Source organism: Thermobia domestica, chromosome 6 (assembly GCF_964235325.1).
Source record: "Thermobia domestica chromosome 6, izTheDome1.hap1.1, whole genome shotgun sequence".
In the NCBI taxonomy this organism is placed as follows: Eukaryota; Metazoa; Arthropoda; class Insecta; order Zygentoma; family Lepismatidae; genus Thermobia; species Thermobia domestica.
Window position 1 is genome coordinate 95,463,360 of NC_137459.1, and position 15,933 is coordinate 95,479,292.

General features: G+C 35.0%; 1 protein-coding gene across 4 annotated transcripts in view; it reads right to left on the reverse strand.

Annotated features, from left to right (window-relative positions):
* The window catches only part of Shal (Potassium voltage-gated channel protein Shal), a 404,769-nt gene that overhangs the window by 180,266 nt on the left and 208,570 nt on the right, over positions 1 to 15,933 (reverse strand). For all 4 annotated transcript variants that reach the window (XM_081761845.1, XM_081761844.1, XM_081761846.1 and 1 more), the window contains exon 2: positions 5,098 to 5,260. In XM_081761845.1, the coding sequence (XP_081617971.1) occupies positions 5,098 to 5,260 (163 nt within the window). The remainder of the gene's footprint in view (positions 1 to 5,097; positions 5,261 to 15,933) is intronic.

Genomic DNA, 15,933 nt, shown 5'->3' on the forward strand with positions numbered 1-15,933 from the left:
TGAGAAGAATATTCGGGTCCAAGAGGAACGAGAATGGGGAATGGCGGATACTTCATAACGAGGAACTACATAGTTTATACGGTTTACCCAACATTGTTAGGGTCGTCAAGTCTAGGAGGCTCAGGTGGAAGGTCATGTAGCTAGAATGGAAGAAAGTAGAAACGCTTTCAAAGTCTTGACTGGAAGACCCATAGGAAAACGACCTTTAGGAAGACCTAGGCGCAGATGGGAGGATAATATTAAGATGGATCTCGCAGAGATAGGAATACAAAGTAGAAAATGGATGCAATTAGCTAAGGATAGAAGTCACTGGAGAGCTTTTGTGAACGCGGCACTGAACCTGCGGGTTCTATAGGCCATAGAGTTAGTTAGTTAGTTAGCTATAATAACCATATCATCCGCATACCTGATCTTGTTAATGATCTGTCCTCAAATCTCTAAATGTCCACTTCCCATTAATGCTTCCTTCATTAAATATTCACTGCACAGGTTGAACAATTGGGCGACATACTACATACTAGATGCGACATCCAATCTCCACACTGTTGGTTTCTCCTTCATTCAAGCGCAACTTCACTCGTTGTTTATGTACAGTCGTCGGTCTCTTCAGTTGACCTCGATTTCTTTAAGTATTTTCAGAAGTTTGGTCCAATTGACCCTCTCGAAAGTTTCAACATTAGAACCTTGGATGTTTCTCGTTCACGTTTAATCAGTGTAATCATAAGGTAGTTTTACGCCTCATATTAAGTATCTTGAATAGTGACATTTTTGGACACTCTCCTTGGTAAAACATTATACTCTTCTTACAGTTGTTCTTTGTGGAGTTCTTAAATAGTGTAAGATGTCTCAGCACCCTATCCACTAAGGCCTCATGCTCTGCTACTTATGTTAAACGGGTTTCAAATAACATTTATTTCAGGGAACTGAAATGCGAGTGTTTTCAATAGCGTCATAAGTTTAAAGCAAATATATCGTCAATCCATCTTAGTGCAATGTTCAGGTTGTCTTTCCAGTAATTTGAAGGAAACGGGATTCTTGTGACTAATAGATAACGAAATTGCTGCAAAGTTCTGTTTTCTTCTTTAATCCCTGATGCTTCTAACTTTCTGAATATCAATTTTTGTACATATATTCGCAAAAGTAGAATATTTTCGTGTTATCAGTAAATCACAATGTAAAAAATTACTCCACATGGAGAGAAACGCATATTCATAATTCACTTGAACTTCTGTTGGTAGTGCGATCTCGTTATCACATGACTCTACATAGTAAATAATACTTTCTTGGTATCTGTCAAAACTATACAATAATAAATTTATCGTAAACTTCAATTCACAGCTTTTAAAGGCTCTTTCTTTAGTTCGCACATACCTGAGCTTGTCTTGGAATATTCCATGTTTGTATTTTCATATTAAGAAAATTCTCATTTTGGATATTAATCTTCTTACGGACATGCATGTGAAATAACGAACACGCAAACCTAATATTCATATCCCTAAAGAACAGTATATACGTGACTGGAAAGACCAATTCAATTACAATACGCACTTCTTTCAGTGTAAGTACAACGAGAAACTACACCGAAATAAGTCTTTATTTGCCACCGATTACTAACCACTACTATCTGGATAGATGGTAACCAGGTCACCTGGTAGCAGCACATAACAAAGAAAATAATTAGGTATTTCCCATTAAGAACGTATTCCATATTTGGTGCACCCACCTTAACACAGAAGTTGATTCATTTATATTGAGCCGAACTCAAGATACAACTGTACCGCGCATGAGCAACCCATCTCTCTTAAGATTGTCACCAGGCAAGCAAGAGCATCTCAGTCACACAGTGTGTTTGAGAGTAGTTTGATGGCGCCGAAACTGAATTCTAGGAGGGATACATTGTGGCCATTTCCGATGCTAAGTTCACGGCGTCTTGTATTGTAGAAATGTGTCTAGTGGGAAATTTACGTGTAGGTCATGCTACTGTGAATCGTATTATACGGAAATAGCTGCACAGAGTCCTGGTAGGAAACCAACCGGCAGGAAATGAGAGAGTGACGGTATGAGTGTCCGATGCATATCGGTTGTGGAAGAAGTAAAATTTAGGCTCAGCCAGTAGCAGTATCTACCATATTTATAATTATATACGATTGTCGGGTAAATAAGGTCGAGTACCAATCCTCTCAGAGACTTTAAAATCTTGTGAACGGATTCTTTATATGATTCAGTCTAAGTAGATAGTAATGACATGATATTCTCTTGTGTTCGAGCGGTATTATATTCATTAGTTGTTAAGGTCGAACCTTCGGTTTCATGTAAACTATACATTTAAATTGTGCTTAGTTAAAAGTTCTAATTGTTTACATTTCACAAATTTATTATTATTATTATTATTATTATTATTATTATTATTATTATTATTATTATTATTATTATTATTATTATTATTATTTTAAATTTGTCCACTATAGACTTCCGGTTACACGAGTATTAATGTTCAAATTTAAATATCGTTACGACCCTTGTCCTACTTTGTAGTAATTAAAAAGAATTATGAGTTGCAAATAAATCAGCACAAAAGTATTGAATTGCTAAATTACCTTCACGCTAGCGACAGCTATTTGAGTGGTTGTTTACTATTAGGAATTAACTAGATGCACAGAATGAAGGTCTTAAGAAGTTTGTATTTTATAATTAGAATTGTTTCTGCGTCACTAAAATTCAAATAAGCGGTGGAGAGCTATAAATATCCATCTAATGAATACAATTAGTGAAAAATATTTGAACCATATGCAATTGTATGGAATAAGAAACCTACTTATGTGCTTTCGAATTCACAAGAGCTACTCTAACTCAAAAATAATCTTTCAATGGTAGACAAACACCGTGTATGTGGGTTTTCTTAATATTTTCTATTCCTCCTTTCGTAATGCCATTAATTTCATTCATCTCATCACCGTCTCCCTTATCCTCGGTGCATAATCGTGGAACGTCAAACTAAATTAAAAATCAAGAACTATCTACTTGATTTCCTACATCTGAGAACGATATGTAGATCCACGCAATTTTATGGAAATCGATTGGCAAAAGACATATAAGTCGTCCATTTCCAAAACGGCCCTTGTCCATTTACAGAAAATCCCTGAAATCTTAGAAAAAATGTAGGATCTGCATGTTTTGTAGAACTGGAAATACTTCAGTGTGTTCATGTGAAAAACTTGATCTTCAAATATTTCCAGTTCTACACAACGCATCGATCCTACAGTTTTTCTCGGTTTAATGGGATTTTCTGTAAATGGACAAGAGCTGTTTTGGAACTGGAAGACTCATATGCAAATTGTGTTGTCGATTAGCATCGTAGAATCTGGACACATTAATAGGTAGTCTGTAGCCATCCTGAGACTCCAGTGAATACATTGGTAGCCTTTTAATAGCGATCATGGTAGTTTGTGAGATAAATAAAGTCCATCTACCACCAGCAAGAATATTATTATCACGTATTAGTATAGAAGAAACTGTTATATTGCAGTGAATAGATATGATAACTAGCAAGCAAGAAATAATTGTTGTGCCCTACAATTGATATGGCAAACCAAACAAACAACATTTTACACTCGCTGGTCTACTGATTCAGGTGATATTGAATTTGTATGCGTACTATTTTCGTCACCAAACGAAATTTGATTTTGCTTGCAAGGTTTTGCTCGGCAAGGATAATGTGTATATATAGTATATGTGATTTTCAGATAAGGCTACTTCATATACTTCCGGAAAAAGTGAGTGTACACAATGTACAAATATAGTTCAAACAGAACAAGAGAAGGAGAATCCAAAACTGGTTATCTGACGCTATTTTATATAAAAAACAATGTTATTTGAACCTTAAAAAAAAGAAACAAGAATACATTAACAACTGGCTTTCATCTAAATATGCTAGAAATTAACCTAACATAAATGACTTGTAATCTGAGGGGATTTTAAAGTAAGATAAAGCTCCACTGCTTTGGAGATAACTCGTTTGATATTGCTAGAATGTTTTAACAGGGGTGGATTAAGATATCCCATGGCCACTACAATCACCGGATTTCGTCTCTCTGGACATTTTCCCCTGGGATTTGTCAGAGAGTTTGTACAGTACATTCGATCTACATAAATTAATATTAAGAATAATGGTCACATTTGCTAGTTTAATCCCACAGATGTAGTCCACAAATGGCGAGAAATCCCATATCGCTTACACGTACTGCAGATGAGAAAGGGCATAATGTGAAGGTGTATTGATATCACAAAAAAAAACTATATGAGGTTTTTCTCTTTTACCACAAACCCTACAAATATATCATTTTATTAAGCATAGTTTGTGATGGAAAAGGTTTCTTGCACTCGTATGTTTTTATTATGTGAAATCACCAACAGAGATATTTGTACACACTCTACTTATTTTGTTAATAATTTTCAGATAAATTGAGAGCTTTCAGTACTAAATAGAAAACTAATGCTCGTCTCTACTTAAAGGAAAACTGAATTAAAATTAGCCGACTCAGTCCAAAATTGTTGACAATGCATAGAAACTTCGGGTGGTGGTTGTAAATTATATTTATGAAATATAAGAAAAAAACTTGTTTTCCAATCGAGCAGTCATCTAATTTTGGTTCGGTTACTATTACTTTTATACATGCAATATAAAAATTAAATCAAATTTTCTAAGCTATCTCTACAAGCCATTTTATAGCAGTCACATTGAGACTTCTCGATGACTCTACTAAAACACTTCTGAAAATGACAAGCAGAATTTCAAATGTGATTGTACAGGTGAAACTCGCCTTCTAATATGTTTAGCTGAGAGCAAGAATATACGGAAAGACAAATTGTTCACACAGTTTTCAACTTATCGGTAGTTCTACATTCAAGAAAACTAGAAAGATGAAGAAAAAATTTCTTCTGTACATTTTCTTGAATGTAAAACTTATGATGAATCTAAAGGAGAAAAAACTGTCGCTCCGTAACTTCTTGTCCTCAGTTAGGCAAAAATTGGAGATTGATACATTACTTATAGGCTAAATATTTTTTAAAGAAAAATGCAATCGGCTGATACATTACCCGCTGCGCTTTCCTTTTATCAGCTCTTTGGTTCTGATGGTAAATACGACTGAAGTTGGATACGATCACAGGCACCGGCAAAGCGATCACTAGCACACCGCTAAGAGAGCATACACCCCCCACGATTTTACCAGCAATCGTCTTGGGAACCATGTCACCGTACCTGTAACGAAAGAAAGTTTTAAAAAATTAGAAACCATCAATAATATGTAAATTATCTAACCAAGAAAGATAATGGTCAAAGTACTGTTCCCGAATTTATATTAATTTCAAACCCGTCAATACAGTTTGCAATTCATATTGCGTAAGCAAATTAGTGGTAAAGATATATACTTTTTTCTTAACATGGCTAATGGTCGCCTACACTGACATATACATTATATCAAGATTTATTTTGTCTCCAAATTTGGTTGAAATATTTTTAGCACAAAACAAGTACTAAGTTTCATTGTGAAATGAAAAAAGTAACTTCATAAATTAATTCAAACATTATGTTGAAGTTTCAATTTGTATCTCATTTCTTTAACAACTGAAAGCAAGATTTCAACCATTTGTGTACTGGTATTGCGTTTACTAAATAATTAAGATGGCCTCTATTTGCTAAAGTTATATGCTATACAAAAATGGAAGTACAATTAAATGATTTGAATACAAATTCATTGACGTAAAATTAAGCAACTATGTTTTTCAATATAAAAATTAAGAGATACGTGATAAATTGTAATTACTTGATTGCTTACGTTAAAGGGTAGGCTGAGAATATAAAATAAGTAGCATTGCCAGATTGCTGTTTTTTTTTTTTTAATCTCATTTTATAAACATGAATGGTTATTATTAATAAGGTTGTTTGACAGCCACTTAAAATATATTAAAATGTAAAAGCAATGATTTAAATAAATTCTAAAACTTCTTTTCCCGTACTTTGTAAATTTAAATTGTTTGAAGTTTAATTTCAATTGCACACCTGGTGTATGTAAGACGTTGACTGACTGACGTACGCAAGAGAGGCTTCGGAGTTTTAACGTTCCCCCTTTGAGCAAGGTATTATGGAAAAAATAAACAATTTCCTATGTTAAGATGTACAAAGTGGAGCATTTATCTTGAAACTCACATATAACTTTCAACCTAATAGATAATATTTGACGAAATGTTGTAACGTAAAAATATGTACAGAAGGATATTGCATGATATTTCTGTAATACCATCCGAATAACGGTCTTGCCAACTCAACAAATTTTATTTTCTCTTTAATTGACACTATGTCAGACTACTACATATTTCAAATGTACACTCATGTCCAAAATGAGTGTCGCATATCTATAACTGTCTTCTTGTAAGAATATAATTTGATAATGATTTTGCAGGTACTTTTAATACTGATACTATGTGTATAATTGGGAAATGTATATTTGTGGTAAATTTCATAGGAAAAGAATTATAAATACGAAACTTAGAATGAGTGAAACAAAATGTCGCTAAATGAACAATAAAGTTTTATTTACATTTTATTGTTCTTATTCACTGCTCTTTTGACATGAAATTTGCCACATGCATGTATTTGCAGATTATGCACATACTAACATTATAAGAAATACCGGGCGAATTCGTTATCAAATTATATTCCTACAACAGCATATTTATAGACATGCGACAATAATTTTGGAGATGAATGCAATGGTAAACGAAAACCTACGATACCAGATTTTTTATTATTCAGTGCTATAATCTAAGGACGCTACAGTATCACAAAAATCCTTAAATATCCACATTTTGGGGGTCTTTATAACAGCAGTAACGCAAGGGAGATGCTCATGTTAAAGCACATCAGACATACTTGTCGTTTCCCGAAAGACCATAATGCCATTTACTCCAATATGATATCTCAGTTCTGCCCCTAAGAAATGAGAAACATGAGTACAGATTGTTACTCTGTTTAAAATGACGTACTTGTAGGAAATTGTTTTCAAAATGTCACTGTTGTATGTTTCTATAACAGCAATAGTGTTTGACAGCTGTAACTACGACAATCTCTCGCAGTTACATAATATAAGCAGTGTCGCAGACTTTCGCAATGTTCATCATATCTCCGAAATGAGTTACGATATTAAATTTCTGCATTAAGATCTTTACGTCTATTGAAAATCATTTGCTGTATGCAATTGGATGCGATATTTATCTAAGGGCTTTCCGAAATAAAACCTTTTAAAGTAAGAATCATAGTCATAATATTCTAGACTAAAGTACTTCCGATGTGCATGGACACGTATGTTTCAATAGGATACTACTGTTGTAGAGACCCTTCAAACTTCAGATGTCTACGGATATTTTTAATACTACAGTGTTGTTAGTTTGTAAGACTGGATTATTAATTGAGGGACCGCGGTGGCTCAGTGGAAGAGGGTTCACTTCTTGTGCATGGGGTTCGCGCGTTCAAACCCTGCTCCCGCCAACTGAACTTTGTGGTGGACAAACACCGTGTGCGTGGGTTTCCTCGGGGTTCTCCCGTTTCCTCCCACTTTCTTCATCCCACCATTTCATTCATTTTTAATCATCGCCATCTCCTTTAGCCTAGCCGGCATAAGCGTGGGACGTAAAACTCAAAAATTTCATTTCATTTTACTGGACAATTCATGTGGTATAAGTTCTCGTTTAACATGTTGAGTTGAAATATTTAATAACCTTACGTAGTGCCACCTAAATCTGCAAGATTTATATAACTTTATATTGAGTTGGGAAACTCCTAATTGAGTTGTATTGCGGACTGTGTCAAACAATGTCTCCCTGTAGATATTTCCTTGTTAGAAAATTTCATTGAATTTTATGGTATGTACTAGTTTAAAAGTTATGAGGGCATTTTAAGATAAATGGTCCACCCTATATATACAAAAGTCACATGTGTCATGAGATTATATCAAATTGATTGATTGAACCCTCTCCCTCTCCTTATGATGAAGTTTTACCTATGTCGCTTCATTGACCAACATGAAGCCCGAACTACAGTATATTAGCCTATCCTAGGAATAGAATATACGAAGGGGTATCGGGAAATTTTAATTATATTTGAGAAGTTATTGAGTGAATTTGATGAAACAGCCTGTGTGGACATTATACTTACATGTATGATTTAATGAAAATTGTTAACGTATTTCATTTACTTTCCTTACAGATGGCGTTAGTTTTTTTTTTTTTTTTTTTTTTTTTTTTTTGTTAATAAGGTGCAAGATAGAGAAGTTACAAGTTTGTAAAGTAATTAAATGTCTCCATTTGAGGGGTTACAGCACCCGGCAAGTTCATGATGAAATGAAGCTTGTATATGGTGGCGTTTGCCCTTCCCACAACTTTGTCGCCAGGTAGAAGAGGAATTCCCGAACAAGCCATATGTTTCTTAAAGATGAGTCAAGATCTGGACGTCCATCAATCACTGACGAAGACACCACAGCGAGGGAAATTGAAGAGCTGATCCTGGAAGACCGGTATAAGCATCAATAGCATCATGCAACAAAAGTGAACTTGGGTACGAAACTATATGGAAAATAATTCACGAAGAATTGCATGTGTCGAAGGTGTCAGAACTTTGGGATCCGCGTTTTCTGATTCTTCTTCAGAGGCAAACATAGCGAGGTATGTCGAGTTACTTGGTGAATATTTTGGAGCAATATGATAAGGATTTTTTTGCCCCCCTTATAGCTATGGACGAATGTTAGTTCCATTTATATGATCTGAGACAAAAGAGATGAACAAAGAATGGAAGCACTCCTCCTCATCTTCCCCGAAAAAGGCAAATGTGCAAAAGCCTCTCAGTAAGGCTATGCCCTCGGTCTTTTGGAACTGTTGTGAGGTCATCCTTACAGACAACCTTCCGAAGGATGTACTATCACTAACGCATACTACTACGCACTTCTGAGAAAGTTACGAGATGCTGTTAAGTAAAATGTCGCGGTATGTTCACTAAATAGATCCGTCTCCAGAGGCACAACCTACAGTGCAGCCAGTTATGCAACTTACAACGTTTTACTTATATGCTTAAAGATACACTCGGTTCGTTCAATGAGACTGCCATTGTAAAGGATATTTTTTTATTGCAAACTTTTTAAAGAAATTCAATAAGCGAAATTACCACAACATGAATGTATGTTAAAACAACAAATACAAAAGTAAAGTCAGTAAGGTTAACAACAAAATGCAAATGGAAATATTCCCTTCTTACATGTAGAAGTAATTTGTTGTTTCCCTAAGTTACACTGCACTAAAACTAATTTGTATAAAGAGCTGCATTTTCTATCTAAGAACACAACTTCGAAGGTGCAACTCAGCTTATCTTTAGCACCAAACTGACGTACCTCAAAATCTTTACGGTTTTCCACCAGATGGCAGGCAGAAACCGAGAATGTACTCAAAAATTGATGATAACAGCGTAGACTAGCGGGAAGCAAGTGAACCAACCATCATGTACTTGCAATATATTGTTACAAACACAAATAAATTTCTTATTTTTATTTCATTTTAGAAAAAAAAAACTTTATTTTATTGATCAACGACGATTCACGACACAATCTCAAACAGCTTCAGTGGAAGCAGCTAGGTGTAGCTTTTAAATATTGCCCCTATTCTTCTGATATGATACCAAGGGATTTCTTCCTGTTCTCACAGATAAAGAATCAATTTTGGAGGTCACCATCTTGACAACTCAGGTGACATCATGATGGAGATGGAACAATGGGTTTATATACTATCTCAAGAGTTCTACACAATGACAGCTTTCGACAGGTCAAAAACGGTAGGAGAAATGTGTGATCCTGAATAGAGACTATGAAAGGAAGTCTTAAGAAAGGACATAAAACTCAACACTGTCTCTATTATTTCATGGTGATAATTAAAATCTTCCGATACCCCCTCGTATTTATTTCTATATAAACATCAGATTCATTTCCAGCTGATTCTTTTTTTTAAATGGAGTTCTCGAATCCTCCCAATATCAAACTGTTATGAATTTCCGAAAAAAAAAAGTAGTATGAATCCCGTTTAATTCTAGTTATAGAGAATAGTGTGATACCCATCGGCGAATATAACAAACATACAAAGAACATGATGTTACTAGTGGGACATAAAATCGTAAACATAGTACATGGAAAGACACAGATGTATCGTTCCCAAAGTCTATGGAACATATGAGTTCCGCTGAGAACGATACGGTTAATGTATTTTGATCATTATCATAAAGCTGGGTGCTCTCTATTAAACTAAAAACATTCTATAAAAAATATCCAATACACGTTATTATTGATGCCACAAATAATGTCACTATTGCCAGCCCGGTAAGAACTTTTCTCTTTATTTTAAAATGTACTACGTTGAGTTATTACATATACAAAATGTTCGGAAAACGACTAACTTAACTAATACGTAGGAGTGTTACGAATTCGTTTTCAAATGAATATTCCGAACGAAATTGTTTCTAAACTAATAATCAGCAAAGGATCAGGTCTGAAAGAGAAAGTGATCTGAAAATTCCTCATATCAGTTCCGTTTCCCAATAATCGAAGTAGTCATGTAATTAGCATACCGAATTTTAATCCAGCAATCTATCGTCCAGCCTTATCCAACTCATTATCTCTTTTTTTTTATTGTTTGATTTTATTCTTTGAGAATAAAACATTATTGGAAAACCTTAACGTCATACACATTCAAGATATTGTCAATTATTAACATACTATAATTAATGCTAAAAGAAATACTTTTTTACCTTTATGTGTATGTAAAGGTTTAATGTAAACCTAAATGTAATGTAAGGTTTAATGTAAGTTCTAAACAAATGTTCAAAACAAAATTACCGTTTAGAATAGGAAAACCCCTATTAGTGCGTCCAAATAACAAAGGAAATAATACCCAGTAATGTTCAATTTTGTTGTAAACTATCGAAGCAATTCACTAGTTGAAGGGCTGAATTCATACTAAGAATGTTTAATGTGCATAAAGTAGATTTTAAACCAAGACAATAGTGTGACAAAATTCTTACGGTCATACATTACATACGTAAATTTTAAATAATATTGTCTATAATGTGCTCGAAGGTATATATGATACACACGTTAAAACCTACTTCTAGTGTCCGTATGTAAGCTGGGAAACCCTAAGGAAATTCTAGTCTTTATACATGAAGATTTAGATTTTTGAAGATTTTATTCACAAATTTCTTCTCAGCATTGTTCAACACATGAGAACAGATAAAAGATAATTTGTACCTTTCTTCCAATATGAAAGGGGGAAACAATTTTTTCTTCAAATATTAATTAATTGAGTGCTACTCCAAGTGCAATGAATCAATCGTTACAGTACATTTGAACATATCGTGAAATAACGTAATCTCATTCTAAAGTTTTCCGGGTCATTCCACGTCAGTTCATCCAGGCCATGTCACCCACCGACTCGGAATTTGATGATATTTGGTACACTTGGTCTACAACCACCAAAACTAACTTGTGCAAAATTTCAAAGTTCTCGCTCAACCCGTTCCTATGTTATGGTCCATCAAAATTTTCACATGGTAGGCAAAAATTTCTACTCGCGACAGCTGGAAATGGTGCGTCGAGGTTTAAAATTTCCCTCATAACATGCTGATATGAATCCTTTGAGACAACAGACCTATCCATTCTGATGCAGAATTGTCCGTAGATTTCAAATCTGTGGTCAGATTTGACATATCATCAACCTAAAGTACACTTTTGTACAAAACACTAGTAAAAAGTATGCTTGAAAAACAAGTCTCAACTAGAAGTACAAAAATGGCTCTATTTCAAAAAGTACCAAATTCACAGAAATAATTCCTAGATATTCTGAAAGAGGATGAAATTTCCTATAAAATGAAATGAAAATCGTTTTGGGTATTTGACTTATTGCTAAAGAAGAAATAAAAATGCAGTTTTATACAATGTGCAGGTAATTGTAATATTTTCTAGCACTCAAACACACTTACATAGGCCTATACATTTCATTTTTTGGCAACAGTTTTCCATGTCTGTTCAATTAATAATTTACATTTATTACTCAATTGGTATTGCCTACCATTACGAGTAAATGGAGTCTTAATAACAGATAAAATGTGCTGTACTGGGACCCAACATGTGTCAGCTCTGCTAGGCCAATAAAAGGATGCTGCAGGTCCAGCTGGGTGCATGAATTTTATATTTATATCCGCATTGTCAGCATCTACTTCTACTACTAATCCGATATACCACTTATTAACATAGATGCATGCTACAAAGCAATTAACTTTGATGTCCTGGCATGCCAACTTTTCCAACTGATCATATCCTGGTGCAAAGTTAAATTCTAAATCTCGTGTTTCATCTGTACTCAATCGTCTTGCTGTTATAACTGTATTTGACAGTGGTACAAACTTATGAAAACCTCTTGTGCCTGCTACAGTCTGAGCAATCTGGAAACGATTTGCTAACACACTTCTTACACTGTTAATCTCGGCTTCAGGTAGATAAAAACAATGTAATTGTCGACAACTGACGCTTGCAAAAGTCATACATTTGTTTTGGATTTGTTATCTGGTTTTGAAATGGCCTTTGTAACACATCGTTTCACACTGCCACCAATCCCATCGCAAGGTGACTTGCCATGGCTGGTGGCAAAGAAAGACCAACAAGCCGATATGCCAAAGTCTTGGAGATGATGGCACAGATTTAAAAAGCTCTTACAGTTCTTATATTGTGCAGCACACCCATCTGTTACATATTCGACCCTTTTAATATGTGGATATTTACTCTTTAAGAACGACATGGTTTCAGATTGGACTTCATACACAAAAGGCACGTCATGATGTAAGACATCAGATAAAAAACATAGAGATTTCTCAGTTAAACGGTTAGTTTCAATAAAATAAAGTACAACAGGGTATAAGGAACTTGACACATGACTCCAATGGTAAGTCTGTATCTCATTTTGCAATATAAAATCATAATTCTCTGCAAAGTCCATCAATATAATGGCTTCATCATGAGAGAGATTTTGTTTACGTTCCTTTAGGTAAGTTGCCTGCCTTTTAGCAATGAAAGAATGAGGTATTAATCCTTGGAGCTTCTGAACAAAATGATTAATGAATTCTGGAATTGGCAGTGTTCTTTCTACTAACTGACTACGATCGACATTGACCCACTCTGCAAAGCTTACCTGCTCGTCATCCCAGTGCTCCTCGATTTTGTTTTGGAGAAATTCTGTTATTTTACTGCTATCCTGGGGACATTTCACACACACTCCTAACATACAATTTCTATTACTTTTATCACACACCATCAGTGAAATTGCATGATCAAGATCTTCCTTTTTTAAACTAATGGCATGCAACAATAAATCTACATTTTGATGAGTAGTACACGCACAGACACTGCGTGTACCTGTTGAACCTGCAACAACACACCATTTAGACCTTAATAAGCAGAATTTGGAAAACCCAATTTTAATATCAGGATGTTTTTCTTTAAAAGCAACGTAAAGCTCACTTAGATTGCACAATATTAGTCGTTTTTGCATGTGGAGATTTCTTTTAACACTCACAAAATCTTTTCTTCCAGGAAGTATCCGACTAAATTCGTCATCTTGATAGAAATTTTGAAGTTACAGTTTCAGTTACAGTTTCTTCAGGTAGTCTTTTCCCTAATCTGTGTTCTGGTAAGGAGCATATACCCTTGCTTTTACTTAATGCCCTAGCCTGCCTAACCATGTATTCACTAACATTAAAAACATCAGTCACTTTTTTGCGGGACCATGACTCTGGAGCAATAGTGAGAATTTGAAGTTTTTCACGTCTATTTGCTATTGCTATCTTCTGCTTCATTAACAGAACTAAGCGATCCAGGTCTGCTGCTTTTTCTTTTACTTCATTTGCACTGGTTCTTAAGTCCGAATCACTGGTGTCAGATAACAAAGTGTTCTGTGTCATCAAGCTGTAAACTGCGTTTCATTGTTTACTTCGCTGCTTCGTGCATCACTTTGATTTTTTTTACGCCCAACTGCTACACGCTGATGTGCAGGAACAGCATGTAGTTTTAAAGGTGAAAGACCTAAATGTGTTAAACTTGCATCAATCTTTGCTTTTTCTTCTTCCACTGCAGCTTCTCTTGTATCCGGATCAAATTTGAATTCGCTGTCGGAACTTTTGTGTGGAGATGCTGACTCTAGCGTGTCTGAAGACGATTTCCCTTGTTTAACAGTAGCGATTTCCTTCTCCACTCTTTTGCGGCAGTTGGAACACATTTTCTGGCCTGGGATAACGATAATGTCCAAATGTTTCCTGACGGTTTTAGCAAGTTCCAGCGTCACTGTTCGCAAATCACGTCGCACTATTTTCTTGTGTCTTGTAAAAGGATCACAACATTTCTTGTGAGCTAGTCCATAGTGATGCAAATACCACTGTTTATGATGAAAACAAATAGTCAGGTTCTCATTGGTACCTTGTAATTTAGACCTCCACAAAATAAGTTCAATTTCACTGTCTGCGAAAGTTTCATTATTAAATGGCAGAATTTCCTTCGTAGAACCATATGTATTCTGGTGGCATTTTGAGTCTGGATGTGCACAACCTATGCTGCAAGGAGGTAGATCAGTCTCAGTAACTTCAGATGAACCTTCACCTTCCATTTCAATCCTAAAAATGAAATCAGAAAATAAATAATTAATTAATTACTGTATACATTAGTTAATTAATTTATAAACGTTAGTAACTACAAATCGCAATATTGAAAATTATGCAGCCAATGATGCTATTCTGTAATTCAAAATGTGTCACAAACTATGAAACTTTTGCTTTTCAAATTCTCTCCTCTGTTGTTCCGCACTCTTTGTTCACCCAGGGTACTTCTAATTGCTGCCACATAGTAACAGCCATGTCAACTAAAAGAGGCAGGAGGAAAATTTCAACAATTCTTTTCATTCATTTTGACATTTTTAAATGTAGTACATCACATGCTCAAATACCCAACACAATTTTCACTTCATTGTATAGGAAATTTCATCCTCTTTCAGAATATCTAGGAATTATTTCTGTGAATTTGGTACTTTTTGAAATAGAGCCATTTTTGTACTTCTAGTTGAGGCTTGTTTTTCAAGTATACCTTTTACTAGTTTTTTGTACAAAAGTGCACTTTAGGTTGATGTTATGTCAAATCTGACCACAGATTTGAAATCTACGGACAATTCTGCATCAGAATGGATAGGTTTGTTGTCTCAAAGGGTTCATATCAGCATGTTATGAGGGAAATTTTAAACCTCGACGCAACATTTCCGGCTGTCGCGAGTAGAATTTTGTACCTACCATGTCCAAATTTTGATGGACCGTAACATGGGAACGGGTTGAGCGAGAACTCTGAAATTTTGCACAAGTTAGTTTTGGTGGTTGTAGACCAAGTGTACCAAATATCATTAAAATCTGAGTCGGTGGGTGACATTTCGGTTTTTCGCTGGATGAACTGACGTGGAATGACCCTTCCTTAATTTTACTTTTTGCCACATTTTTTCACTTGTTGCTATCCTTGTGTCAATTACTGTATCTTCTAGAAAGAATGGAAGTGTATTATACACACTGATGTGTCAAGTCAAATTTTGTAATTTTTTTCCTTCCGACCATTCGTTACTATCCATTCACGCAAGTGATGGTATTTGTCCCTATTATTATCAAATTTCTCAAGCATGCACAAGAATCAATTTCAAGGAGTATTTGCCACTTTGTACATCTTCTGTGTGATGTTTACATCTGACAGCAATGACAGAAATGTTACTTTCCTGTAGCGTTTCAGAATGGTCTTCAATGTGTGCGTTAAGTACGCTTTCAAA